This window comes from Cygnus atratus, chromosome 20 (genome assembly GCF_013377495.2).
Source record: "Cygnus atratus isolate AKBS03 ecotype Queensland, Australia chromosome 20, CAtr_DNAZoo_HiC_assembly, whole genome shotgun sequence".
NCBI lineage: Eukaryota > Metazoa > Chordata > Aves > Anseriformes > Anatidae > Cygnus > Cygnus atratus.
The window spans coordinates 7,148,184-7,173,960 of NC_066381.1; the positions used below are offsets into that span (position 1 = coordinate 7,148,184).

Below are 25,777 nucleotides of genomic sequence, written 5' to 3' on the forward strand. Positions count from 1 at the left end.
GCGGCAGAAAATTTCGTTTTTTCCAGTTGTCTTCCTCATAGCTTTGCTAGCCTAAGGAATTGCTAAATTTAGAGCTGACCTTCATAATAAATATACCAGAACTATCACAAGCAAAGGGATTCAGGAGATGTTAGTGCTGCCTATGCCAGGGTATGGTTAGCGCTTCCTGGGCTTTCCTGACATTGGTCCTTGAGACACAAACACTGGCCATTCTTCGGCTATTGTGTAGGTCTAACTTTTGATCCAGTGGGATGTTTTTGCTTTAATAAGGAGAAAAAATACAGGATGCTTTTCGGTATTAATGTTTCTTTCAACTGCATCAATAAGGCGTTTTATTTGTGTTGTTTAAGCAGTAAGATCAGTGACAGATTCTGTGTTCTCAGGTGAGTGACGCTGCAGAAATTGCCAGTTAACAAAAGTAATATTTCCAAGATCGCCGATAGTGTTAGGTGTACTCGTGTTTGTTTATAACTGGTATGTGTAACTGTTGTGAAAATAGATTAAGTTTCTTCAGAGTATCTGTCTTTAGCACGGGAACAGGCTTACCTAGATAGTTATCTTTTCTGACTATTTTAAGTAGTAGAAATACAGAACACAAAACAAAATGGAAAGCACAGGGTAATTAATTGTTGCTTTGGTAATCACTGCTGGCTTACTGCTGGTGCAGATCATCCTAATAAACACTTACACCCAAAGCAGAAGCACGGATCCTGGGCTCGTCAGCTGAGCTATGGGAAACTTAACTTTCTGACTTTTGCTAGTGACATTCCTGGAAAGTAAACATCCAAGCAGAACAGCTCAACGGGATCAGAAAATGTGCTGGGGTAAGTAATTCAGGGAGTCATGATGGACATTTTAGTGTCAGAATCTTGAGAGAAAATCAAAGTAAGCCGCACAGTGTACAAGTGCATGTATAAGGGAAATGCAAGCAGTACTCTAAGATAAAAGTATCTTCCTGAGGCTATTCTGTGAAGAAGTATAATACAAGAAAAAAATACAGGTAGCGAAGCAGAGAAAGAAAGGAAAAAAAATCTGCAAAGAGGTTTTTCCAGGAGAGAACCATTCCTCAAAAATCTTTTCTTAAAGTGGAAAAAGGAATCTTACAGGAGCGATAGGCTTGCTTTGTCAGAAGAAGAAAAATTTATCGTGTTGGGGAAGAAAAGGCTGTTTGAATGTAGCTGCTCACACAGACAAAAAGCTGCCAGAATTCACCACAATACCCAGCTACAAATTCTTCTTACCCTTATAATCTTTTCCTTCTACAAATACATACAGACGGGAATGAGAAAGGTATAAAGGGGACAGCATTTTATGACAGTTCTTTGCTGTAAACTTCTGCTGCAAAGGAGGACCTCGGATCATTCGCAGTAAGCAGCACTTGTCTTACCCAGGTACTTGGGGGGTTGTAGAGCTTTGTGAAGGCTGTGAGATCTCACCTGCTTTGGCCCTTGGCAGACACAGGCTCTCTTTTCTTTCCCCTTCTTCAGTATGTATTCTCAAGTACAAGCTCGAGACTGACATGCCAATGTAGAGGAGAATAATGTTCCAGTGGGGCTTTCCATGGTCCACAGTTACCGTCTGCATTCCCGTTTTCTCAACCCATTCCCAGGTGTCTTTGTTTTGCCTGTGGTTGGCACAATTTTCAGGGTGGTTCCTTTTTCAGTTAGTTTAGTGACAGCATTTTGGATGTTTTTTCCCTGAATGTTGAACACCTTCCTAACAGTCTCTGGTACAGCGCCGTCCATCTGCACCTCCATTTTCCTTAATAGCAGGTGGTCCTGGTGGAGAACAAGCATTCCAAAAACAATTGATTTTAGGATCATGGATGAGAAGGGCAAGTTCATGACATTGTCAGCATTTTTTCTTCTCAGCAGCAGCTCACTGCTGAACAGCAGAAGGCAGGCAGCAGGATCCCAAGGAAGATGTTCCTCAGTGCCTCTTGCCCCTCTTCCAGGGGACAGGAGGAGCAAATGCCACTTGCTGCATCTCCAGGTTTTTCTTGTTTCATTTCTGGGATTTTTTTTTTTTCCCCTTAATTACCACTCTAGGAAGACTTCCAAATTGCAGAACTAGAAGGAGAAGCATGTTGTTAGCTTGATGGGAAAGGCTTACCCAAGTACGCAAGCAGTCTGCGGTGTGTGGTTTCACATGAATCGAGTGCTAAAATCAGTCCGTTTTGTGAGGCTTGAAGATGCTGATAGGCTTTCCGCTCTGAGAGTCACCTAGAATGCACCTGTTTTGATACCATCTGCCACAGTGTAATTGAGCATGGACAGGAAGCTGATTTTTAGCTGCTCAAGGAAACGGTCTTTTTCTGCTGTGAGCAGAGGACAACTTGTTTTCCATGCGTGCAGTACACGTTGAGCCACTGGAGAGGTTCTCCGCTTTTATCAAAACGGGAAAAAAGAGTAGACTGGGTGGGCCAGAGCCTGTGTTGAGAGATGTTTTAAGGAACATCTACAGCACTTGGTGGGTTGGCAGGACTTTTATTTTTTTTTAATCAGGTAACAGGTATATATATATATAGTTTGGGCAAGCTTGCTGGAAGGAGGAATTGGGCACAGTGATCAAGAATGTACTTTCAGAGTGGTAAACCCAATGGATGAATGTCCCTGTGTGTGCTGAGACCTGCAGAAGGATGAATAAATGCTTTGCATTTCCAGTTGAAGGAACTCCGTTCATGGAATTCATCAGGCTAAAGTTTTAAAGGCTGATACCCAGGGAAGAGCTTATATAAAGGTCACAAAATAAGTCCCAGGTAGCAGCATCATTCCAAAAGTCGCATATCTCAGCACTGTCTGGTGTGAGGAGGGCACGATGTGTTCATTTCTTCTGATGGTGGACCTTCAGCTTATTTTCTGGAAGGCCCCCAAGCTGCGTTGCCCTTCCACTTCTGCTACCAGGCTGGACTCAAATCGCCACACTTGCGTCCCCGTGTCTTGGAGGGGTAGGTGTAGCAACGTAGTGCTTTTGCCCAAAGAGAGTGCATTTCAAAGCAGCACAAACCATTTTTATCTCTTGACTCAGATGCTACATATGCCATTCGTCGCGCTGCCTTCTCTTTGCATGCACTGTGGCCTCGTTTTGCAGTGCTGTAGATGGGTATTTTGCTCTCGGCCTTCTAATAGCTCGAGCTCAGCCTCCTGGGCTTGGTAGTGGAGTCTTGCTGAAGTGATGGAGCGCCTGGCCTACGTAGTTGTGAGCTGGGAGAGCCTCTTTGGCAGCTCAAATGGGAGTCAGAGAAGAAACTTTCTCTACCTGCTGGGCAACTTCTTTCTGCAAAGTCCAGCCGGGGTTTGCCCTGCGCGGTGTGTGAGCAGACAGCTCCCACGTGCTGTGTATCTGGTTGGGATGCTGTGGGGTTCTTATTTAGGAAGTTGTCTGAAAATGCGAAAATAGTGACAGCTTCACGTTTTGTGTACAATCAGCATCTTGCTTTCTATAATGTAGTTTATTTTTTTTACCTTGTGTTTCTATTCAGACTGTACTTAAAAATGTTTTGTCTGCTACTTTAAAAAATATACAGGGATTGTAAGTCAAGCCTTCAGTGCTGTACTGAAAACGAACAGAAATTTCTGAGTCGGTATTTTAAGCATTCTTACCATCTAACTCTTGTTTTAGGATAAATTGTAAGTAAAATAAAAAAAAATCAAAGTCAGTTCTTTCAATAGTTCCAGTTTACCATATTTATGAAAGTGGTGGAAATTTTTAGTGTCAGCTGGAAGCCATTCAGGAAAATTTTAATAGTGTGTTGAGAGGATAATTTAATCTCAGCTTCATACACTCCCTGGATCTGACCCATATGCAAGTGAGAGAAAATCCTTTTTCCCTCTTTTGACAGTGGCATGATGCACTCGTTGCACATCTATTTGACGCTTTTGCATTAGGTCCTAGCAGAGGAAATGACTCCAAAATTTAGCAAGTGTTTGCACTGCATGCAATGGAGATGCTTAAAGAAATGAAAACTAAATACCAGTTTCCAAATGATGATGGTGGTGGGTTTTGTTGTGGTTTGTTACCCCAGTGCCACAGCTTTAGTTAAGGAGGATGTCAAAGACTGGAGTGTTCCTGTGCTGGATATTCTCTGTATTGCCTCTGCCAGCAGAGTGCAGCCCTAAAAATCAGAGGTGCTGTAAGTGGCTTCCTGAGCAGCTCTTTAAGCCTGATGCATGTATTATCAGGGAGACATATCTAGTGTACCTACATTTGATATTAAAGATAAGTTTTTATTAGTTTTGCTGTACTAAGTGTATCGCATGGCAGATGACTATAACATGAAGCAAGATTTACATCTCAAACGGCAAATAATTGCTTGTTTATAGGTCAGTAATGGAGGAAAGCATTCCTCTTGTCCTCATTAGCCATCGCCGGAGCCCTTGCAGTGTGCCCCTTGGTACCCAGCAAAATGGAGAGAGGCAGGGTGGTGGGCTGCTTTGCCGTGCATAAATCTGCTCGCTGCTTCCATTTCGAGCTCCCGTGATGTTTCTTTAACTCCAGTTATAATATTCCTACTTACAGAAGCTGAAGGATGTTGAATATGTTGGTTCTTTGAAAATTCATTTGTATGGACAGCGTGCGCTGCTTTTTAATGCTAATAACCTTCAAGCCAGCCTATGCATTAGCTGTCACGTTTGGGTTTCTACGAACTTTTGAACCATCTTAAGGAACTGGAAGTGCTTTGAGGCACTTGTGCTTCGTGTAGCCTGATGCCTGTAGTCATCATCATGGCTGGGTTTGGATGTGAGACTGAGGAATAATACGGCAGGTAGGTGGAAGTCTTGGTGAGTAGGCTTGCTTCTCGTTTGCAGCACAGACCCAGCACCTTGCTTTATTAATGGGAAGAGCTCCTGTGTTGCTGGCAGTTCGGTGTTTGGATGCAGTGTGGACAGGGGGAGCCTGACCAGCCTTGCTAAACATGCACCCAGCATTATTTCTCTTAATTTCTCTAGAGTTTCTGTAGTGTAAGGCTTCAATAGGCACATAAATACAGCAGAGCTGTGCTCGTGCTCTGCAGGATCCCGGGGGAACTTAGTCACAGGGCTGGGTCTGGCTCGAGCAGGGGATGGCCCGGCAGGCAGGAGGCAGAGCTCCCAAGGGAACAGGTCTTACCCCTTCCGCACCTTCCAGCTTCCTTAGGGCCGCGGGTCAAGGTGTGCGCGTGTGCTTTTAGCATGGCCACGATTACAGGGAACGCGACGTCTTACTTATTCATGGACTTCTGTGGATGCGTGCACGCAGTTTCTGCTAATTGGCAGTTGTTCAGATGAAAGTAATTTGATAAAAGTATTTTGGCCTGTAATCAGTGCCGTTTACACTAGTAATGGCAGCCACCTAGTAAATCTAGTTCGGCCCAATATGTGAAAATAGAGTTGGTCCGGAGTTGTGCTTTGCTCAAGCCCTGGTTTATTTTGAATCCTTTTTGCCTCGGCTGGTTACGAGTGGAACCGATCGAAGTAGGGATCGTTGTGTTGCACACCATGAGATGTTTTTTCTGTTCCTTTGTTTGGGTACGAGAACCAACTGGGCAGAGCAGTGGCCTTCACTTCGCTGCAGCATGCACACCAAATGCCCCCAGCCGGCAGGGAGCGGTGCCGGCGCCCAGGGGACCCGTCTGTCGGCCTCAGCGCAAGGCCGGCCTCCGGACCTCTGCCACCAACGTGAAGCGACCGGTCCCATCCGCTGGAAGCAACTGTGGGTAACGGGAGGGCTGTGCCAACCCCGGAGCTGCAGCAAAGAGACAGCCCGGGTGGAAGAATGTGAAATATGTAATTGCGACTTGACTGTCATTTAGCAAACCAGCTGCTTGCTGGTCTATAATTTAATTTTCGGTACAGTTTAGTTGCAGTTTCATTGTTTTTTTTTTTTTCTTAAGGCTCATGTGTATTTTTAATACGTTTACAATAATGTGATAGCCACATCGCATGGTCCTTGTCCTAACTTCCATTCCCCAAAGTGTTCGGGCGTCGTTTCTGCACGAGGGGGCCGAGCGTGTCGGCTGCTGGACTGGCCGGGCTTTGGCAAGCCGGGCATGTTGTCTGGGCAAAATGACCGAGGGGATTTGGTGTTCTCGCATCCTTAAAAAATGGGAGTGCTTCAACAAGTGAAACAGCGGGCAGCTTTCTTAAGGATGGACTTTACACCGATGCATTTTACCGGTCTGTGTGAGCAGGTAGAATGACGAGCATAGTGCCGCATACCCGTCTGGGCCTACTCTCTTAAAGTCTTTAATACCTGGTGGTTTTACCCTCGCACATCTCGAAACAGCAGTTATTTCCAAGAACAACGATAACAACATCTGCCTTGACGCTCGCAGGACTTGGAGGCGCACCTCAGCGAGCCCAGCGGCCTGGGAGGCATTAGCAGTGGGGAGGCCTGGCCCGGCCTGCCCCGTGGGTGCTGTCTCGGAGGCAGGCCGAGCGGAGGCCGGAGGCTGGCTGGGCGTGAGGGAGGCCAATGGGGGGGAGGAGGGAGGCCGTGCTGGGTCTGGGCTGTGTGTGTGCAGGGCTTTCTCCTCCGCTGGCTCGCTCGCACGCGCGCGCTCGAGGGGCCATGTGACTGCTGGCCATATTAGCAGGTTTATCCAAGCCTAGCCCCTCTGACTAACAGATGTAGGGAAAAGGGCATTCTGGGATCGCAGCAGTTGCTTTTGAACAACAATGTCCTTTTTGTAAGAATCTGATGCTTCTTAAAAGATGGAACATGACATCATTACCGTCGATCCAAGAAGCATTCCTTCAATAACACTGAGTGTGCTCTGGTTATCAGCTCCCTTCCCCCAGCCCCTTTCTCTCCCTCCTCTGACTGATGCTTTTTGTCTATTGTTTCGTCCGGGGCTGTAAATGCGAAACAGTTGTCTTTCAGTGTTATGTGCTTGTTAGGACTGGAATCAAGTGGAATATTGTTGGCTCCTTTGAAAGAAAGGACGAAAAACGACAACAAAAACCAACTTTCCTTGCGGTCTCCAGAAACGTAGCGTGCTTCAGGTAGGGGCTGAGTCGCAGCTAACGATTTCCCTTCCCACACCGCGTGAGTTACTGCCTTATGTAAGGGAAGGTGGGGAGATGGCAGCCCTGTTCCCGTGCACCCAGCCCCGCTCCATCGGCAGTTGGATGTGTCCTGTGCTAATGGTCTGAAGGCTCCTGCAACGATGCTGGTATCGATACGCAATGCGCCTGTGCACGCTCGTCAGAGGGGTACGGCAGAGCTGTGAACAGCTGCGTGGCTTCTGCATGGATTTTGTACTTGCTCCACCACTGGGATTTCAATCCCGTTTTTTTCCTCAGCCCCTGAGAGTGGGCTATTGTGGAAACATGTCCGGGGTTACGTTATAAATCTTGTTGAATCTGCTTGGAAGAAAGCTATGAAAATGCTGGATTTTGCTTCCCTGCTCTGCCTTCTCTTTCCCACGCATGTCTTCATGAGAAAAACTGGAGAACCTTGCAGACTTTACAACTAGGTATGTCTTGGCTGTCGCTCGCATGACCGTGCTCTCCTTGTAGCGGTGCTGGCAGTTGTTTGAACTAACAAGGAGCAGGCAGTCTTTGGCACTTCCACATGCTGCAACTGTCTAGAGGAGAGTACCACTGAGCATAAACATGCAGGAGTATGTCTTTTTCCATCCTTGTCGGAATTGCTCCGCAGGGAGGGGAAAACAAATGATTCATTGATGGTCTGGAGGCTTGGAGAAAGGTGGAGCTCTTACTGTCCTGGAAAGGAGGAAAAACGGACCGCGATAGGTAGGGCCTTCCGATAGATTGATTAAACTCAGACTTCGTGCCTTTTTTCCATCATAAAGATGTAAAACTTAAAGGGCAGATTTGAGATGTAAAATACGAATCAAAAGAAGTACAAGTCTTAACCAGATAAGGGTTGTGTGAGGAAAGTGAGTTGTCTGAGTAGCTGTTTGCCAGTGACACAGAATTTGTTTTGTTGGTGACAATTTGTGGGGAACCCAGAGGAAATCCCAGTACTTAGGCTCTTCCCTTAGCATGAAAAAACATGCATTTTACTCGTGATGGCTGTGTGGCTTTTACCTGAAGATTTTTCACAGGAAGATTTGAGCACAACCTTATGATGTATTATGAAATGGACGGCCTCCAAGACGCGTTTTCATTAAATGAAAGCAAATGCATGGTGTAAACGGGAGAGGTTCCGTGCATCCCTAACGGGGTCTGAATGTGCAGTTGTGGTCCACTTCAAGAAGTGCAGCCAGTAATTTAATGGCATGTGTAACTCTTCAGGGAGGGGATATTGGAGTAATACGGGCTCGCTAGTGACAAACTGGTTATCACCGTGATTCTGCTGACCCCTGTGCAGGGGACTGAGCAGGTGCTGGAGCAGGAATGCGCCTCATTTTGTGCTTTGATTTCGAATTGTGTTCTGTAGAAATAAATACCTGACTGGTGCCTCAGTGGGACTTCGACATCCCGGCAGATAGGTTGCGCTGCTTTGTGTAAGAGGGTGGCTTGCTCTGGAAGAAGTGGAGGCTGCTCCTCCGCTGCTTTGTTTCCGTGTCTTTGAGCAGAGAATAACCAGTGAAGGCTTGCAATCTTTTTCTTGCAGTGATCCATGCTGAAGAGGCTCCATTCATACAGATGAGCCAAGGGTTGAGGCAGCACTTTAAACCCAGATAGTCGGTCGGCTAACTGCCCAGCAGGATGCCATCAACCAGCCGAGCGGGCAGCCTGAAGGACCCTGAAATTGCAGAGCTCTTCTTCAAAGAAGATCCAGAAAAGCTCTTCACAGATCTCCGAGAGATTGGCCATGGAAGCTTCGGAGCAGTTTATTTTGTAAGTAGCCTCGTGGCTTGTGAATTGTAGCTGTGTTTCCTTTTGTCTTCAAACTGTGGACACAGACTTTTTTGAATTTGTTGAGGAAAAGAAACTATGTGAACCTTTGTATGATGCTTGGGGAAGAAGTATTTTCTTTTATATCTGCACGGTCTGCCTGTTCACAGACTGACGGTATCTTTAAGGGGTTTGCATTCAAATGGAAAGAAAAAACGGGAAATGTGGCCCTTGTCCAGTGCTTTTAGGTTATGTTGCAAGTAGGGGATTTTTCTGCAAATTAAAAAACATACTTTGGCTCCATCATTTCTGATTGGCAATGCACTTCTTCTGATTTGATCGTCTCCTTATCATCTCCAGTCCCTTGAGAGAAACAGAGTTCTCTCCCTTCGTGCATACCTCACAGGCTCCCTTAAAGACATTCTTTGTATTTGACACCTGAATGTTGGTGCTTTTGTTATCCTTGGGCCTGTCACATCCTCCTTCCCTACTGCAGGCAAGAATCCCAGTGTTCATCTGTATAAAACTTACTCGACGTGAGCGTCTGGACAGCAGTTTTTCCCAGGCTGCTTGTAGAGCTCGACTGGAGGTGGGATATTTCGTGGTAACCTCATTTGCAGGTTGCCGTATGTTAACCCAAGTGCACACTGTGAGACCTTCATTAAAAAACCATTTTCCTCAGAAAACCTTTTCACATTTATAATTATAGGAGGTGTGGCCAAACCTGCCAATGTTCCTTCAGAAAGCCATTTGTGTCAGTATTTTATGAGGTGCCTATTCATTGTTAATAATTGCAGCAGACCATGTTGGGAACCTTCCAGCACAAATTTAATGCAGCACAGATGAACTAATTAGGAAAAGCTTCTTAATTTTGTTCCCTGCTTAAAACTAGGAGCTGCCAGTGTCTGGGAACAGATCTGGAGGAGGAAGTGTTTTCGAATGGAGCAGTACTCACCTGTGGCCTTTATTTCACTCATTTGCTTAAAGCGTGGATATGAAAGGAAGGAACAGAAAATCTGTCTTCCTGCTAAGTGGAAATATTATTGAAGTTTTTCAGGAATACTGTAACTTGTAAAGGAATGCATGCACCACATGAGTATGCAAAGCCAGCATTCAGCTGGAGGTAACCTGCAAACACTGCTAATGGCGTTCCCAAATGCCAACAGGATGCTGCCATCGGGGCATCTGCAGAGTGACCTTTGTAGCAGTGGTAAGGGATGTTTGCCCATTACCAGCTCCTTTTACAAGGAGATAGCAAGCAAGAGGTCATTAATGTACAGGCCTATCTTTTTCTTTCTTTTTCCCCCACTATTTTAGACTAACAGTTCATTATAGAATGGTATTTATTCACTAAAGAGTGGGATTACTTTATGCCATTCAGGTTGTACTTTAACAGAAATTAAGTCTAATTTGGCACTTGCAAAAAGGTGAGGTAAGCATTCCATCAACACTACTCCAGTCTGTTGGGGGGACTCTGCATTTTTGCTAAATAAGGGAGTGTTTCCAGCAAAGAAGGTAAACTGTTGTTATTTGTGTGCTACAAAGTTTTAACCTATACCAATATTGTATTATGATATTTTTGTTTGTTGCCAGTAGTTCTCAGATCTGGAATCTGAAGCTGTTCCATATGATGATACTTGGTGTCTCAAGCAGAAACCCAAAAGGTGGTGGGATGGGCTGCATGGGGGGAGAAATTCAGTTTAGGTGAAATAAGCGTAAAGAAAAGAGGTAGGAGGTATATGTTTTGTGTCCTTTATTCTGTATAGCTGGGGAAAAATAAAAAATCAAGTTTCTTCAGCAGTATTTTGATTCTGCTAATGTAAACTATTTAACTTTATCTAATCAGTGTGATATTGGATTACAGTTAATAACTGCTTAAAAACATATTACCAAAGTTGATGACATACTCCACCTTTTGTTTACTCATGCCTGGCTTGTGTCGCTGCTGAAGTTACTCAGGGCACCAGGTTTTGAACCTTTGTATGGAGTTTTCAGAGGATATATGCCCCAAAATGTCTGTCATAAAGCAAGCCTGGTTTGGTTGAAGTCAGCTGGCTTTCTAATGACTTTATGGCTTTTGTCTGGGAACCACCTTTTTTCCAGTTTTTCAAGATCACAAGGAAACTTAAAAAAGCAAGCAAAACTATGATTTTAACATTCACTGGGGTGTCAGCTGTGGGGTTGTCGCTTTTCAGGCCCCCTATAGCAAAGAGGGGCTCCAGGTGTTATGCAAACACAGCCAGTGGTGGCTTGCTTGGGTTTTCTAATGTTTAGCACCCTGCCACCAGTCTGCTTTCATTGCATACAGCCTGGGCCCAAAATGTTGATGATAAATAGATGTGGGAGTAATTAACAAGTAGAAAAATCCAGATAATCCTGAAATCCTCCCCACCTTTTCTTTAAATGCAGTTTAGTCTTTAGTTTTTTACCTACCTGTCTTTCCTTTTAGTAGTGGTCCCCAGAAGGGGGTGATATGTTTATCTTACATGATAATTGGCTAAGTTAACACATAAGATAAACTGCTCTTTTTTTCTTCTTTGTTTCTGTCACATTAAACATCCTGCAATAGTGCAACGACAACAACAAAAGTTTATTTTATAATTAACATGAATTTTGCTGGTTCACCTCGTGGTTTTAGTTTCTTAGAAACTGCAAGTCTGGCACCTCTGAATCATTTTGGTATTGTCCTCACCCTACTCCATGTTCTGCAATGTAATAATAGCTTTCATTTGACACAGGAAACCTACTACACGGGAACACTGCAGATGGAGCAGAAGAATAACCCACTCTCTTTTGTTAGCGCTGTGCTCCTTCTGCTCCACTGTAGTATTTTGCTTGCCTGCTTTATTGCAGCTCTTCACTGGCTTGAATGTCCCAGAGATTGCCTATAATTAGCAAGGGTCTAGGAGTTAAAATTTTATTCTTCTTTGCTTAAAAAAAAAAACAAACACAAAAACAGACACCCCCCACCCCCACCCCCCCCCAAACCTTAAAATATTGCAATATCAGCAGGGCTGGAGGGAGTGTCCTCTCAGACAGAAAGAAAACTAAAAATAGTATTGGTTCCAGCATCTCAGAGCTGGCTGAAATCAAGACTGACAGGGAATTCTGGGAGCTGTTTTTTAATGAATGACAGAATTAAAATATGACTGAAAACCCTTTTTACAAAAGGCAGAGTCCTCATACTTCATTAACCCCTGTCCTGATAGGCTGTGCTTGGTAGGACCGATATATTAAAAATCAGCGTTTTCATCAGTCATCAGCGAGTTCGGCGATGCACGTCAGTTTGATTTATATCATTTGGCTTCGTATCCAAGCTGATTTTGCTTATCAGAGATGCTCAGAGTTTCCCCCCAGTGCTGTGCCACTCAAACCCTTCAGGAGTACAGGCCGGGGTCAGGGTTGGCACCAACATCCCTGCAGGGTGAAGCGGTGCTGGGCCCTTCCCTGTAAGGGCGCCTGGGCCACCGCTTTGGAGCTGAATTAAACAAAAGTTGTATTATCTTGGATTGTTGATGTGTGAAAAACCACATGCATTTATTCTGCAGTATAAACACTAACGTTATTAGACTAAGAAAATGAAAGTCAGAGCTGGAACCTGAAGATGGGTCCTATAGAGTGCTGCCATCCTTGTAGGATCTTTCTTCCCTGAAGATGTGACAGCTTATTTGTGAGCACTGGGAAGAAAGTTGCTGCTGGCTAGAGCAGGTATCTCCTGTGCATCCTGTGACATCTTTGCTTATGTTTGAGATGGAATAAGGGGGCTGAGCCTCGCTTCTGTTTTGTCTGGAATCTACCTGGGATGGGAGAGAAGCTGATTTAGAGAGGATCCATTCTACTGGAATCGCAGCTGCTTTTGTAAGCTCTGATTTTTAGTTTGGGAGTGATAGCATTCAGCTCCTGCAGAGACTTGCTGAATGCTGAACACCGAAAATTGTTGCACCTTGTCTCACAGATTTCTAATAGATGCAGCAGTCACACCCCTTGGAAGACATTTTCATTTTTACTCCCTATAAAAGTTAAAAAACGGATAAAGATTTTTCTTTGCTTCTGCCAGAGTTAACTCCCTGTGTGTGTTTGTTTTACATCCTATGGGAAATGATGACCTGAAGAAACTGATGCCTCATGTTTTTGTGTTACAGGCACGTGATGTGCGCACCAATGAAGTGGTGGCCATCAAGAAAATGTCATATAGTGGGAAGCAGTCCAATGAGGTACGTAGAATATCCTGCGTATTAAATCTTGACCTCTGCAAATGCTTATTATGTGGGATGATTTTAATTAGCTTCAGCTACAGCAAGAGAGATCTTTCCTGTAACTGTAAAGGTGAATGAGGATACCGTGTAAACAAAACAAATTTGTTTACTGTTCACAGTGTATATCTGTCTAATCTGCTCCTGGGAAACGTCAGTAGGGCTCACTGCTTCCAGACACGAAGTGCACATTTGCAGGGCCACATAGTATGTTTATGTTCGTATTCAATCTTCGAAAAAGGAGTTGTCGTTTTGCCCTTAGACCTTCAATTCTGAATTCCTTCTTTCCTTACTATTACCATTTTACTTACTGTACAAAAATTTATTAGGAATTAGAGCAATGGATGCAGCAGTGAAAGATTTAGAGAGAATTTTGCATTATACGAAGTAGTAAGGCAGAATGCACCCTTCCCTGAAATGACTCTTGAGGAGCTAAAACAAAAGCAAAAAAAAACCAACAGTGAATGAATGAGTGTGAAAATCTGAACAGCAGCACAATCAGGGAAGAACTGTCAGAGCTGGGGATTAAGGTAGCCTTTGCAGAGTGATCTCTAAAAGTAGGCCTCTGAGATTTAAATGTTAAATGTTTTCTTGGCCACCCTGGATGTGTGTTTTTTTTAAGACGCCTAACAGAGATAATTGATTTTATACTTGAAATGTTTAAGTGCTAATACAGATTCTTGAAAAGCCCAACAAGATGTGAACAGCTGATTTGGTATTATTTCTGGTAATGACATCTATTAAGTTAGGGTGCCATTTTTTCAGCAGAAGTATTTATTGCAAGCATATTGTTCGAGGCATTTATAGTTTCCTCCCTCCATTCTCTCTATCCCAGTCTTAGAAGCAGTCTGATGAGTTTGACTAACAACTCGTTTCTTTCTGTGCTGCCTTTTGTGTATTGATCATCTGCGCTACAAAGAGCTGAAGTATTGCCTCCTTTCTGTGTGTGTCTGTATGTATATGTGTAGGAGGTAGAGGTGGCAGTGTCTCCAGCACTCCTAAATTCTAGCTTCACAGTTAATTTTGCTATGCATGTTTCTATTTTGTCACTGCAGTGACTTGTTTAACTGTGTACTGATGAAAGAATAATTTGTACTTACTACTTGTCCTACTGTTTTAATTACTGTGAGCTATAAATACTCTATTCACATGAATGAAACAAACTGTGCATGCTTCAGAAATAGCTTTTGTTTGTCTTCAATGCGTATGTTTCTTTATTTTGAAGAAAGTAATAAGACCAGGATTAAAACACTTTATATTTTACTTCTATATTTATTTGTTGTATTCAGAAGTTTGCGAAAGTTATGGTCTAGTCTGTGTAAAGAGAATTCATTAAGGGCATTCTGGTATCGTTTATATTTACTTGGTTTTCTTAATAAGATTTTATAATTGGTGGGATAAATCACTCCTTAAAATAAGCACATTTCGTTTTTAAAACAAGTTTAAAACCTTTGAAATATGTAGCACTGCACTCTTAATGTGATCTCAGAGCTTTTTTTGCTCAGGAAATCATGAATAAGTCTTGACTAATATATCGCCTCTCTCATCCCAATATAGAAGAAGTTCGAGTGGCGCTTCCTCGGTTTGGCTTTTAGTGCTTAGTACCTCAAAGGCAACCAGGTCATCCTTACGCCGGAATGAGAGCGGCAGTGCGAAAGTTTATATTAGTGTAGCTGCACGAATGTCCTTCTCATAAAACTTCTGGTATTGAGACTCACTTAGTCAGTGAGTTGCCTCCAGTATGGCTACCCTGCTCCCTCATTTCATTTGTGCCTCTAACCTCAACATTTGTATTGAGGAAGACTGGGGGCTTGTACATGTTTTCCAAAGCATTTGAGTCTCTGTCCATCGATGACTGCAAGCCACACACACATGAGGAATCGAGATTAACAGGGTCTGGAAGACAACTTTTGACCCTTTTGGTTATTGGGTGAGGTTTCTCTGCTTCTGATTAACTTCAGAACTGATATTCTTTCTCAAAAACATTTTCAATGTCAACACTGTCATGTTGACATCTGCATACTTAAGTGGTTTCAGCTACTGCATTTGTTTTTGAACATCTTTTCCAGTAGTTCTTGGTTTTTACCATTGCACTTTCCAGCTTTTGCTTTTCTTGCCTGAGGATAGGTGGATGTGCTGCAAATGGAAGGACTTGGTGATTTTCTCCAAGGGAGCAATGAAAGTGTCTAAGCACATATTGGAAAATGACATTTTGGCCTCTTCCGTACTTTCAAGTTGTAGTGGCAAAGTTCCCCTTATCATACACCCGAATTTTGTTTTATCTGTTTATTCTTTTACTCCTGCAAAACTGTTCCCTTATTGAAAGGTAACTCATGTTAAATTGTTCCTTGTAAGGACTAAACTAGTAATGGAGGAGTGTTACCAAAAATGTAGACATTTGGCAGCTGATAAATGGAGCATCATCCAGTGCAGTGTACTTACTGGTAGGGATAAGTCTTTATATTTATAAGAGTTAAATGAGAGACAGCTGATCCTGCCAAAGGACACTTATCCACACCTTTTTCAGGTTGGGATGTATGTTTGATTTGACAGCAGAAATGGTATCCCTTAAAAAAGGATTGCTTCTTTTTCAGGACTTCCTCAGGTATCATGTGTTTACCAGTATATCCTATGCATACCTATAAACACAAAACATTACATCGAAGAGAGATTCTTCCCCTACATTTTAATTGATCAACTTCTTATTTTGTAGGTCAGTTGAGGAGTTAAGTACTGAGCATCATGGTGTTGATATAAACTTTTTTGATTTGGAATTTAAGGATGATTTCTGCCTTTTAAAATAAATAAATGACATACTAACATGACCAAAAAAAATAAGCCAACAGTTTCATGAAGTCTTTCTGTTCCTTTTTTTCCTACAGAAATGGCAGGATATTATTAAGGAAGTCAAGTTCCTCCAAAGAATAAAACACCCCAACAGTATAGAATACAAAGGCTGCTATTTGCGGGAACATACAGCATGGGTAAGCATCTGCTGTACTCTGCACTTCTTTTGCCTTGGTTAAGGGTGCTTTAAAATATCTCCAGCTGGCTCTCGAGAGGCACCTGAACATTTACATTGCACAGATGCAGATAAGGGTAGGCAAGGACCTTGGGGATGCTCAGCAAAACTGAATGTAGTTTTTGGAAACAAGATTTAGAGTTTCCCTTTAATTTGCAGAGTCAGGTGACTGTGCTGTTATTCTAATGTGTTTAGCTTGGTGGACTGAGTATTTAAAATATAAATAAAAACTGGAGAAAAAATAACTCCATCGCTTTTCTCACTTTAAGGAAAAGTGAGAATTTCACTGGTACTGCCTGGGAGACGAGTATGTCAACTTTACTGGATATTTGAGATCACTGAACAAAACATTTGGTATGCCCCTGAGTGTTAGTGGTTCAGTACTTTACAGGTTGACTGAATGTATTCCAGAAGTTAGTGTTCAATTGTATTTTAATGGAATATGCTTGAATCTCTACTGATAATTGTAAACAAAGTATGTTTTGAGTTGTTAGTATTTCTGCTATCTAACTAAATGCTTCTGTTGTATATTGTTTACTTCTGCTGTTTTGTTGTTGGTGGTGGTTTTTTTCTGCATGTGTTTTAGTGACAAAACCAACTAGCTGTTTTTATCTCTGGCAGTCATCTCCTAACCAATTTCAGGCATTTGATTTAAACAAACAGAAAAACAAACCCTCAAACTAAATGTGGTTTATTGGAATTCGTTTGCATAAAACTGTGTGTAGGAATAGATGCATTTGGTTATGCAGAGGAAGCATCTTGTCAAACTAAATGTGATTTAGCACCTTTTATTGACAAGGTCTTTCTACTATTATGTACTAAAGAAATCAAATCACTGAAGCAATGATTTAAATTATAAGTAGTGTTCATGTATCAGCTTCAATAGATCTGTAGGACAAAGTTTTAGTTTCTTTTTTTTTTTTTGAAATCTGACTGGAACAAAATCTGAAGTAAATCTCTAAATAGCCCCTTAATACTCTGACAAGCTTGTTAAGTGCAATTTAACATTAGTTTTAGGTACATGCATATAGAATAAGGTATGTAATGCAATACATAACTGGCTCTGAAAATGTTCTTGCCTTCCTTCAAAGTGTTGTTGCTTGGTGTCTTACACAAGAAGGCAGTGCTAATTCCAGTGAGAGCTGCTCTTGTGCGAGGGGTCAGTGCTAGTGTGGGGCTTATGTTATAAGCAATACTTGCATTGTTGTAGCTGAGCACTGTTGATTCCCAGCTAAGTTTAGCATACAATCTGTGTGAGGATTTTTGCTGGTCACTGTAAATGGCATTTTATTGTTGTTTATTATAGGTTTGTTTTGCAGTACAATAATTTGCCGCTTCTCGTGGATACAATATATTCTGGAATATTTTTTCACCCGCCTTTCTTTCTTACATAAAAGCTATGGAGTTGTAAGCATATGGAGTTTATTAAAGGGCAGTCTGTTTTTATAAAATGTCAAGCTCCTTCTCCTCCTTGCTGGACATGGGGCAGACCAACAGTCTAGGCTGTATTTTATGCACCAGTAATTTTTTCTAGATTTCTGTGGGAAAATTTAGAAAATATGCGTTTGCTATCAGAGATTTTCTAACAACTATTTTGATTTCTTCCCATACAGCTTGTTATGGAATATTGTTTAGGATCAGCATCAGACTTACTAGAAGGTATGTCACACATGCTTACTTGACAGAAAATCAGTAGTACAGAGGTAGGATGTTATAGAATCATGGAATGGTCCCTGAGTATATAGTTTTATCTGGGAGAAGAGTGTATGTAGACAGTTTGGGAAATTCTTATGTGAATGTGGTGCTTTTCTGTAGAATATCAATTTTCCTGGATAAGCCCAGTTTTTCTTTAGTTCATATTATTTTTAAGTAAGTTGTCAGTCATCTCCTTATTTTCTTTTGAGTTTGAGATTCTCATGTCACGGCAGTTCAAGATTCATTTCTGAAAACCCTTGCTGTTGATCCTAATGCTTACTAACAACTGTAGGCCTATTGACCAAAATAGCGCTGCAGCGGTATTAGGGTTTTACTTGATGAGATCTTTTGTTAAATGGTCGCTTTTCTGTCAGGCTTCTTGAAGTGAACTTTCTTGGAAGAAATATGTGTGTTCAGTAAGTTGCTCATCTCCTACCCTTGCCAGAAGCATTTCAGGACAAAAGGCTGAGCTGTCTGGGAGTCACCTTTATTGCTGCAGTTTGTTTATTTGTGTCTGAATTGTCATAAAGTTCTAGGGTTTGGGAACTTAGGTGGAAAATTGAGTTTCAAACATATCTGGGAGAATTGTCACCGAACTGACAAGAATGTAGTTTTCAGTTGCAAAGTAGTCTCTTGATAGTAAATAGCTGCTGTTTTACAGTGAAAGATTACATCTGATTATAAAATATATTTTATGCTGTGAACTACTTTTAAATTGCACATTTGCTTCTCATGCTGGACCTCGTAAAATTAAGTTTTAGTATTTTCTCTGTGTTTACATTGTTAACAGTACTCACTTGCATGCTGCAAACTACATTGTTTTCTTTAATATTGAATTTCAAATAAATTCTTTCCTGAAGTTCATAAAAAGCCATTGCAAGAAGTGGAAATAGCAGCAATTACCCATGGTGCTCTCCAGGGATTAGCATACTTGCATTCTCACAATATGATCCATAGGTAAGTGGTTATACTTTTGCTGTCTCATGCACTTATAGATAATTTACCTTGTTGATTGTATCCTCTTCATCCCAAATTTAATATTCGTAAGCAGATATTTTCTTTTTGCAGTGACCATATGCTCCCAAACTAGTAATTCATAATAAAAAAAATCCTAGCAAGCTATGTATTTCTGTATGCGCTGTCTCTGGCGTTCATAATTTCTGCACAAGGGCAGAATTTGCTAAGCTTTTCAGTGCTTGGTATGGTGCTGATTGTTCCCTGAAGCAGTGAATAACAAGGTAGACTGAGTTCACCTAAACAGCTTGCAGCAGCTTCAGTAGAGACATTGTTGGGAAGAGGAGAATGCTAATATTAAAAAAAAAAAAAAAAAAAAAAAAGTGTTGAGAAATACACAGCAAGGATAGGATGCAAATGGCTCTTTTATTTAAAGTACCAGCTACATTTTAGTAGGACGAGTGATTAGAATAATTGCACTGTTAGGACTTTCTGAAAAACATTTATAAATGTTGGTTAAGAAGTTATTGCTGAACTGTGTATGAAGCTTATCTAGGTGTGCCATTAGAAGTAGCTGAAATTTTAAGTTGATTTTTAAGACAAGCTAGATTCAAAGATCAAGGGTAACGTTAAGCTATTAGCGCAAAGATTAAAGGTTTTGTCTTTGGAGGAAATGCGGGTATTTTGCAGATTGAACATGTGAATGAATACTTGTCGTGTCCTATAGAAGGTTTTCTTTTTTGGAGAGGAATAATACTCACATTTGTATTCTATAACCAGAGATATCAAGGCAGGAAACATCCTGCTGACAGAGCCAGGACAGGTGAAACTTGCTGACTTTGGATCTGCTTCCATAGCATCTCCTGCCAACTCATTTGTGGGGACGCCATATTGGTAAGCCAAGTGTTTTAAGCCTTTCTGGCTATGTGAAGTGAAAGGATCATTTACTGGGTATTTAATGTATTTGGACTTCACTGGAGCTAGCTTTGTAATCCTGTAGTTGTGGTAGTGATAAAATGTACTTTGCAAGAGAGATTAAACCGTAAGTAGGTTCTGACTCCAAGAAATTGTGACTCCTTGTACTTGTAGTTCACAAAAAGTAATAGAAGTATTTTGTTGTTCTATTTAACCTGACTTTAAGTGGTGGGGGCGGGATTTAATAATCTGTAGTATATTTTAATCCCTCCCCCCAGTGGCTTTAACAATTCGTATGTTCTTACTGCATCTGGCTGTTGAAATAACTGAAGTGTTTTTTCTTTCATAGGAAAGGCCAGGTTCATTGAACAAAACCCTTTGCAGATCCCTTGTATGCTTTTGATCTCTTACACCGAATCTGTGGTGTTTACACAACTGCATGCTATAATTATTTCACCAGAGTTGGCCAGCCAGCTAAACTATTGGAAATGTGGGAGGGCGAGATGGTGGCGATACTCATAAATGGAGAGCTGGGCAAAGCACAAGAAAACATTATGCAGCCTCCTTAGGGGGTTGTACTAGCATGGGTGCCCAGCTGAGTAGCATTCTAAGCTCCATCCACATATGAACTGATCCTTGTTTCCAGTATCCCATGTTCATGCCTGGTATCTTGGGGAATTATGTGTTCGTGGTAGCTGAAATCAGTGAAACAGTCTGTTTCATTGAAACACTGGTGATGATAATGTGTTCTGTTGCGCAGAATTTTATGAGCGCTGATTTACTATTTTAGGATGGCCCCAGAAGTGATTTTAGCCATGGATGAAGGGCAGTATGATGGCAAAGTAGATGTTTGGTCTCTTGGAATTACCTGTATTGAGTTAGGTAAGTTATTTTCTTTGCAAAAGTTATAAGACAGAACTGTTTAATACATAGAACTTTTCAGCTGAATTACAGTGCTGGAGACACGTTTGCATCCTTGCCCTGCTTTTCTCAGGGGCTTGAATTTTAGAGAAAAGAACTAAATGTGCTCTACAGAATTAAAGACCAAGTCTCCAACTTGATGTTAATTGAGCTGGTGTTTTCAGTACCCAAAGAAAGAGTTACATAAACAAAGCAAATAGCTAAGCTATATCACTAAAGGTGTTCACATTCTGTGAGAGAGGCAATTAACTTTTGAACTGAAAAACAGTCTACTTGCTGAACAGGTTTATAAACGAGCCATTGAAAATACCGATGTTAAAATATATTTAGTGGTATAAATTGGTGGTGTTTGCCTGGAACTTTAGGATATATGAATGAGTCCTGCAATGGTGGGAAGTTTGGGATAAGTGAACAGTTTCAAAGCTATATTCAGTGTACATTGTCATTCGTGAATAGATTTGGCTAGAAAATCTCTTTTACCAAAAGAAAAAAAAAAAGGAATAATCCAATTTGAAGTGTTAACCTATAAATCAAAACCAGAAGAAATTATGCTACTGCCATTTGAACAGACTTCCTAACGCTGAACATCAATTGAAAAGGACTACGTTAGTATGGCATTCTATTTAAATGTACTGCGTGATATTTTCTAGGAACAAAAATACACTCATGGAAGCACAACACAGCACTACTTAGGTGTTAGTCAGGACCCAGCTCTTTAGGAGCAAGTAGCTGTAAGTTCCAAGGATGGTGAGGTTTATTCCTGCTCGTTGTACCTGAGGCTGTCCTGCCATCCTTGTCAGATCTCATCGCTTGTGCTCCAAAGCGACCACGCAGGAGGAGCAGCCTGGTGGGGCAGCAGGAGCTCTCAGGAAAACGCTAATCCATGTGAACTGCACAGTTGAGCTAAAAATGCTGTCTGGCATTCCAAACTGTCAACTTCATTTTCTTCCAGGACGTGAAATAGATTCTTTCTTCAGAGCAGAGATTTTTTGTTGCCAATATAAAGCAAGTTCAAGGGGTGTGACTGCCATGACAGAATCCTGCTCTGAGTGGACCGAGGAGATTTGGCTGGCTGCAGTGCTCCAGGAATGCAGTTAGCTCATGGCCACCACACCCCCGGGTGCCTTACTGCACGCTGCATTTTTGCAATACAAAGCGTTAGGCTTTGTGTATGGCTTCTAACTTGGTGGGAGGTGAGGCCAGGTCAGGACGGTAGAGTATTATAGGCTGGATCGGTGTGGTTATCTCATGTGTGTTGGTTTGAATAAGCACGGGAAGGAGGCAAGAAAATGAGACATCTCACAGTCTTCTCAAACTATTGCTTAGTCTTAGAAATGGCCCTCACTGAGGTGTGTTTCACTGTTTCCTGAAGATTTGTACTTTATCCAGGTGAGTTAGGAGAAAAAAGATAGGGAGAACAGCCAGTTAAAATAGTTTAATGGATCATCAGTCTGATCCTGAGTAGAGACAACTGGTTATCTGACAGCTTAGAGAAGGTAAATTGCTGCATCTGAGGCTTAATTCCTCAATTTACCAGTTGTCAGGAATTCATAGGGCTTAGTCTGTTCCCTGACAGCAACGAATAGCTGTGATCTCTGATACATAGGTCACTGCTACTATTCGAGTTAAAGAGCAGAATAAAAAACTATTTTTAATCCTTTTTTTTTTTTTTTTTTTTTTTCCCAGGAAGGAAAGCTTTCTGTTGCATTTTCACTGGTGCAGGAATGTCCTCATGGCCTGACCAGCTTCTCTGGAATGTTTATAGTGAGGCTGAGCTTTATAGGTTTACCCTATAAACATTCTGATGAAGCTTCAATTTTGTTGTTACAGTGAGATCATCTCCTTCCTCATTAAGTTTTCATGCTGTGTCAGTCTATAAGAGTAACACAAGCTTGAAAGAGAGAAGAGCCAAAGAGAATGCAACTCTCAAAATAGTATGAAGAGTTAGCCTGTTACTGACTTCCTGCCCGGGTGCTTAGTCAGTTCAGTGTGATTCGATGGCTGTTGTAACCAGCTTTTTCTACATCACTGCCGTGATATCCTGATAAAATTAAAAATTTATTAGCTTTTTAGCAACTCTAGTGTTGTGCTGTTTTGTTTGAAAACAAAACAAACAAACAAAAGCAGAAGGGTGACACCAAACCAAGGATGTTAGTGGCTAAACACTGAGTATAGATCTTACTGTTAACTTACTCCTATTTTAGTACATTTAAATGAGTCAGAGAACTCAACTATGATAAACCACGTAATTTAGAAACTTGAGAGGACGAGGCATTTGATCTTCAAAGTGCTTTCATCTTCTGCAGTGGAGAAACTGATGGTATAGGACATATGCCAACATATCTGTCTGATTGCAGGGTAGGGTTGGTTTGGGGTTCCATGTTCAGGCAACAGTGATTCTGCTGATGTGGTTTTCTTGTTAAAGGGATGTAAACTAAAAAATATAAAAGAGCAAAAAAACCTGAGACTATCTCCCTATATAAAAATTATTTTCTTTTGTGTGTAGCGGAAAGGAAGCCTCCTTTGTTTAATATGAACGCAATGAGTGCCTTATATCACATAGCGCAGAATGAATCCCCTACACTACAGTCTAATGAATGGTGAGTATTACTGAGGGAGGAATGTTGTAGGGAATTGCTCTAAATGGAGTGCTTTGTCATGCTGAGTTCTTGAAATGGCTGGATTCCTGTTGGGAAGATGTGAGCTGGAAGGTTCTTATTAGGTTTGCTGTACACTATACACAAAATTGACCAATTACTAAATATGCATTTTAGGGTCTAGAATGTAGTAGAAACAGGACGAGCTGCTGGAAGAATGAAAGATCCCGTAATAAATAAAATACATGGGTCAGTAAACTTTTGAAGCTCAGAGGCTAGCCAAAAATGTGGGGTTTAGTGTTTTTCATTCTTTTCTTTTCTTCTTCTTTTTTTTTTTTTTTTTAATCTTTCTTTTTTTTTTTTTAAATCACAAACCACACTGTCAATTCCTAAACCTTGTTTTGTTGAAGTATTGCTCTGGAAGATGAAGACACTGCTTGTATGTGGCAAGTGTCTGTTGCATAAACTTCAGAAGAATAAATCACAGTAGCAACATTTTGTGCCTCCCAGCCTCAAATGACTGTCTTTTTTGAAACAGTAAACTGATTTCAAAAGTTAAAAACTTCCTAATTATGTTTTTCTGAGCTGTACTCCTAGGCCCCTAACATAATACATTGTACCTTATTTTTAGATTTTTTTTTTCTACTTCAGAGATTTTCTGGTTAGGCTATTTCACACCCTGGTGCTTGACAAAACATTCAACTCATTTTCTGCATTTTTCTGACCAAAAGATGCAAGAACTTAATTTACTGAAAAATTGCGGTAGCAAAACCCGACATTACGTGATGGGGGGGCGGGGTGGGATGGAAAAAGAAAGAAAACCTGTACAGCCGATGTACCGCTATTGTCAGTATTTAATCGTGCTCTTCTGGAAACTTGTGTTCAGGGGAAAAAAAGACGAAATAGGGAATTTTAGCTTATGGGGGAAGAGGTGGTGTTACTGAACAAATCGTGGCCTTAAGCCTTGCTTGTGACAGATTGCACAACAGGGTGGAAGTCGGGTCTGAAGGCATTTCAGGAATGGTGTGTTGATACAGTCTGAGGATGAAACACACCTGCACACGGGGGGCAGAGCAGGCCAGAAGCTCTGCTTAGGCCTTGAAGAATTTGTGCAACATAGAATTTGACAAGTTAGATGCTCACATGGAAATAAGTGGGTGTCTACTTTTATACAAAACTTCTGTTGCTCTTGAATTGCCACATGTTTTTAAGTTCTTGAGCTGAAACGTTCTCTGGAAGCTGAGGTTACAGGAATCTGCCCACTGGTAGCTGTGAGCTTTGGCTTGGTTAGGGATGTCAGAGGCTGTGGTAGGAGGTGGTGGGTCTGTTTGATTTCTCCCCACTCTTCTTACTAGCAGCACCCAGATGTGAATGACTTGATGCCTTAATGAGCTTTCAAAATTAACTGGGTAGTTAATTCAGATGGATTTTTTTCCCCCTTTCCTTGCCACAGGTCTGATTATTTTCGAAACTTCGTAGATTCTTGCCTTCAGAAGATTCCTCAAGACAGGCCCACATCAGAGGAGCTTCTGAAGGTTGGCTTGCTTGTCCTGTTTGTTTTCCATGTGGTAATAAGAACGTCATGGGGCACAGCCCCGTTCTCTGTCTCACCTACAGTACTAGGTTACAGTTAACGATGCTCTGCCCGCTAGCCTTCACGTCTGTGAGCTGCGGGGTCTGGGTAGTGTAATCAGCTGGCATTCCTAGCTGTACTGACCCTTTGCAGCATCTTGGGCAGTTCCCCAGGTGATTCTCCATGCCAGCCTTGTTCTCATGATGAGAATACGCAAGTGACACTGGCTGACCGTCAACATGTCGAGGGTTTCGGTTGCTTAAGCTCAGTTTATCCTTCCAGTGATTATAATTAATCCTGACAGAGCTGCCATGCATTAGTTAACAAATGCCTTTCTTTACTTCCCTCTTTATTCTATGCTATATATACCCCTAAAGGCTTTTTATCCTCTCCCGTCACCTATGTGCTTTACACGTAGGACTGAAGTCTGCTGTTCTAGTGGTATCTCTGGGGGGAAGGGGGCAGAGAAAGGCAGATTTTCTTCCCCATACTTTACCTGGACAATGAATATGCCTCAACCATCTGCAGATTATCTCCTGCTTTATTTCTTAGGGTTTTGGTTTTTTGTTTGTTTTTCCTTCATTTTTCCTCTGGTATGCTGCAGATACTGGATACCAACGTGGTAGATGGTTGCAAAAAGCTGACGTGTTCCCTGAGTGAACACAACTCGCACAGAACCTAGGTGTTACAGCTGCTTTATTATAAGTGTGACTTTGATGGATTTCCTCTGTGGCATCAGGTGGCATTCAGAATTTTGCTAGCTTGTCATTCTCTTTGCAGTGCTCATGACATTGTTTTGGGGGTTTTTTTTATCCCTGCCATGTTTCTGCTAAACAGCCATTTTTCCAAAATGTTGCATTAACTGAAAATGGATGCTATTTATGAAGGTTTTATCATCACCTTCTTGCATGTTTTTACTTAGATGGTTCTGAGGACTTTCGCCTCTTTAAAAATGGTGCATTCAGAAAGTAAAATGCAATTACCCAGTAAAGGTTTTGGTGTGGGTGTGTAGTCCTGCCATTTCAGAATTCTGCAGATTGGTTTTATTTTGAGCAATGCAC

General features: G+C 41.7%; 1 protein-coding gene across 5 annotated transcripts in view; it reads left to right on the forward strand.

Moving 5' to 3' along the window:
- Positions 1–25,777, forward strand: part of TAOK1 (TAO kinase 1) — a 72,374-nt gene that overhangs the window by 20,704 nt on the left and 25,893 nt on the right. For 4 of the 5 annotated variants that reach the window (XM_035561037.2, XM_035561038.2, XM_035561039.2 and 1 more), the window contains 9 exons: positions 8,563–8,789; positions 12,929–13,000; positions 15,922–16,023; positions 17,675–17,720; positions 18,617–18,713; positions 19,491–19,604; positions 20,416–20,507; positions 23,053–23,146; positions 24,597–24,678. In XM_035561037.2, coding sequence (XP_035416930.1) covers positions 8,658–8,789; positions 12,929–13,000; positions 15,922–16,023; positions 17,675–17,720; positions 18,617–18,713; positions 19,491–19,604; positions 20,416–20,507; positions 23,053–23,146; positions 24,597–24,678 — 831 coding nt within the window. In that variant the 5' untranslated portion in view covers positions 8,563–8,657. Of the gene's footprint in view, positions 1–7,349; positions 7,457–8,562; positions 8,790–12,928; positions 13,001–15,921; positions 16,024–17,674; positions 17,721–18,616; positions 18,714–19,490; positions 19,605–20,415; positions 20,508–23,052; positions 23,147–24,596; positions 24,679–25,777 lie in introns of those variants that run through there. The other variant, XM_035561040.2, reaches the window with a different exon arrangement.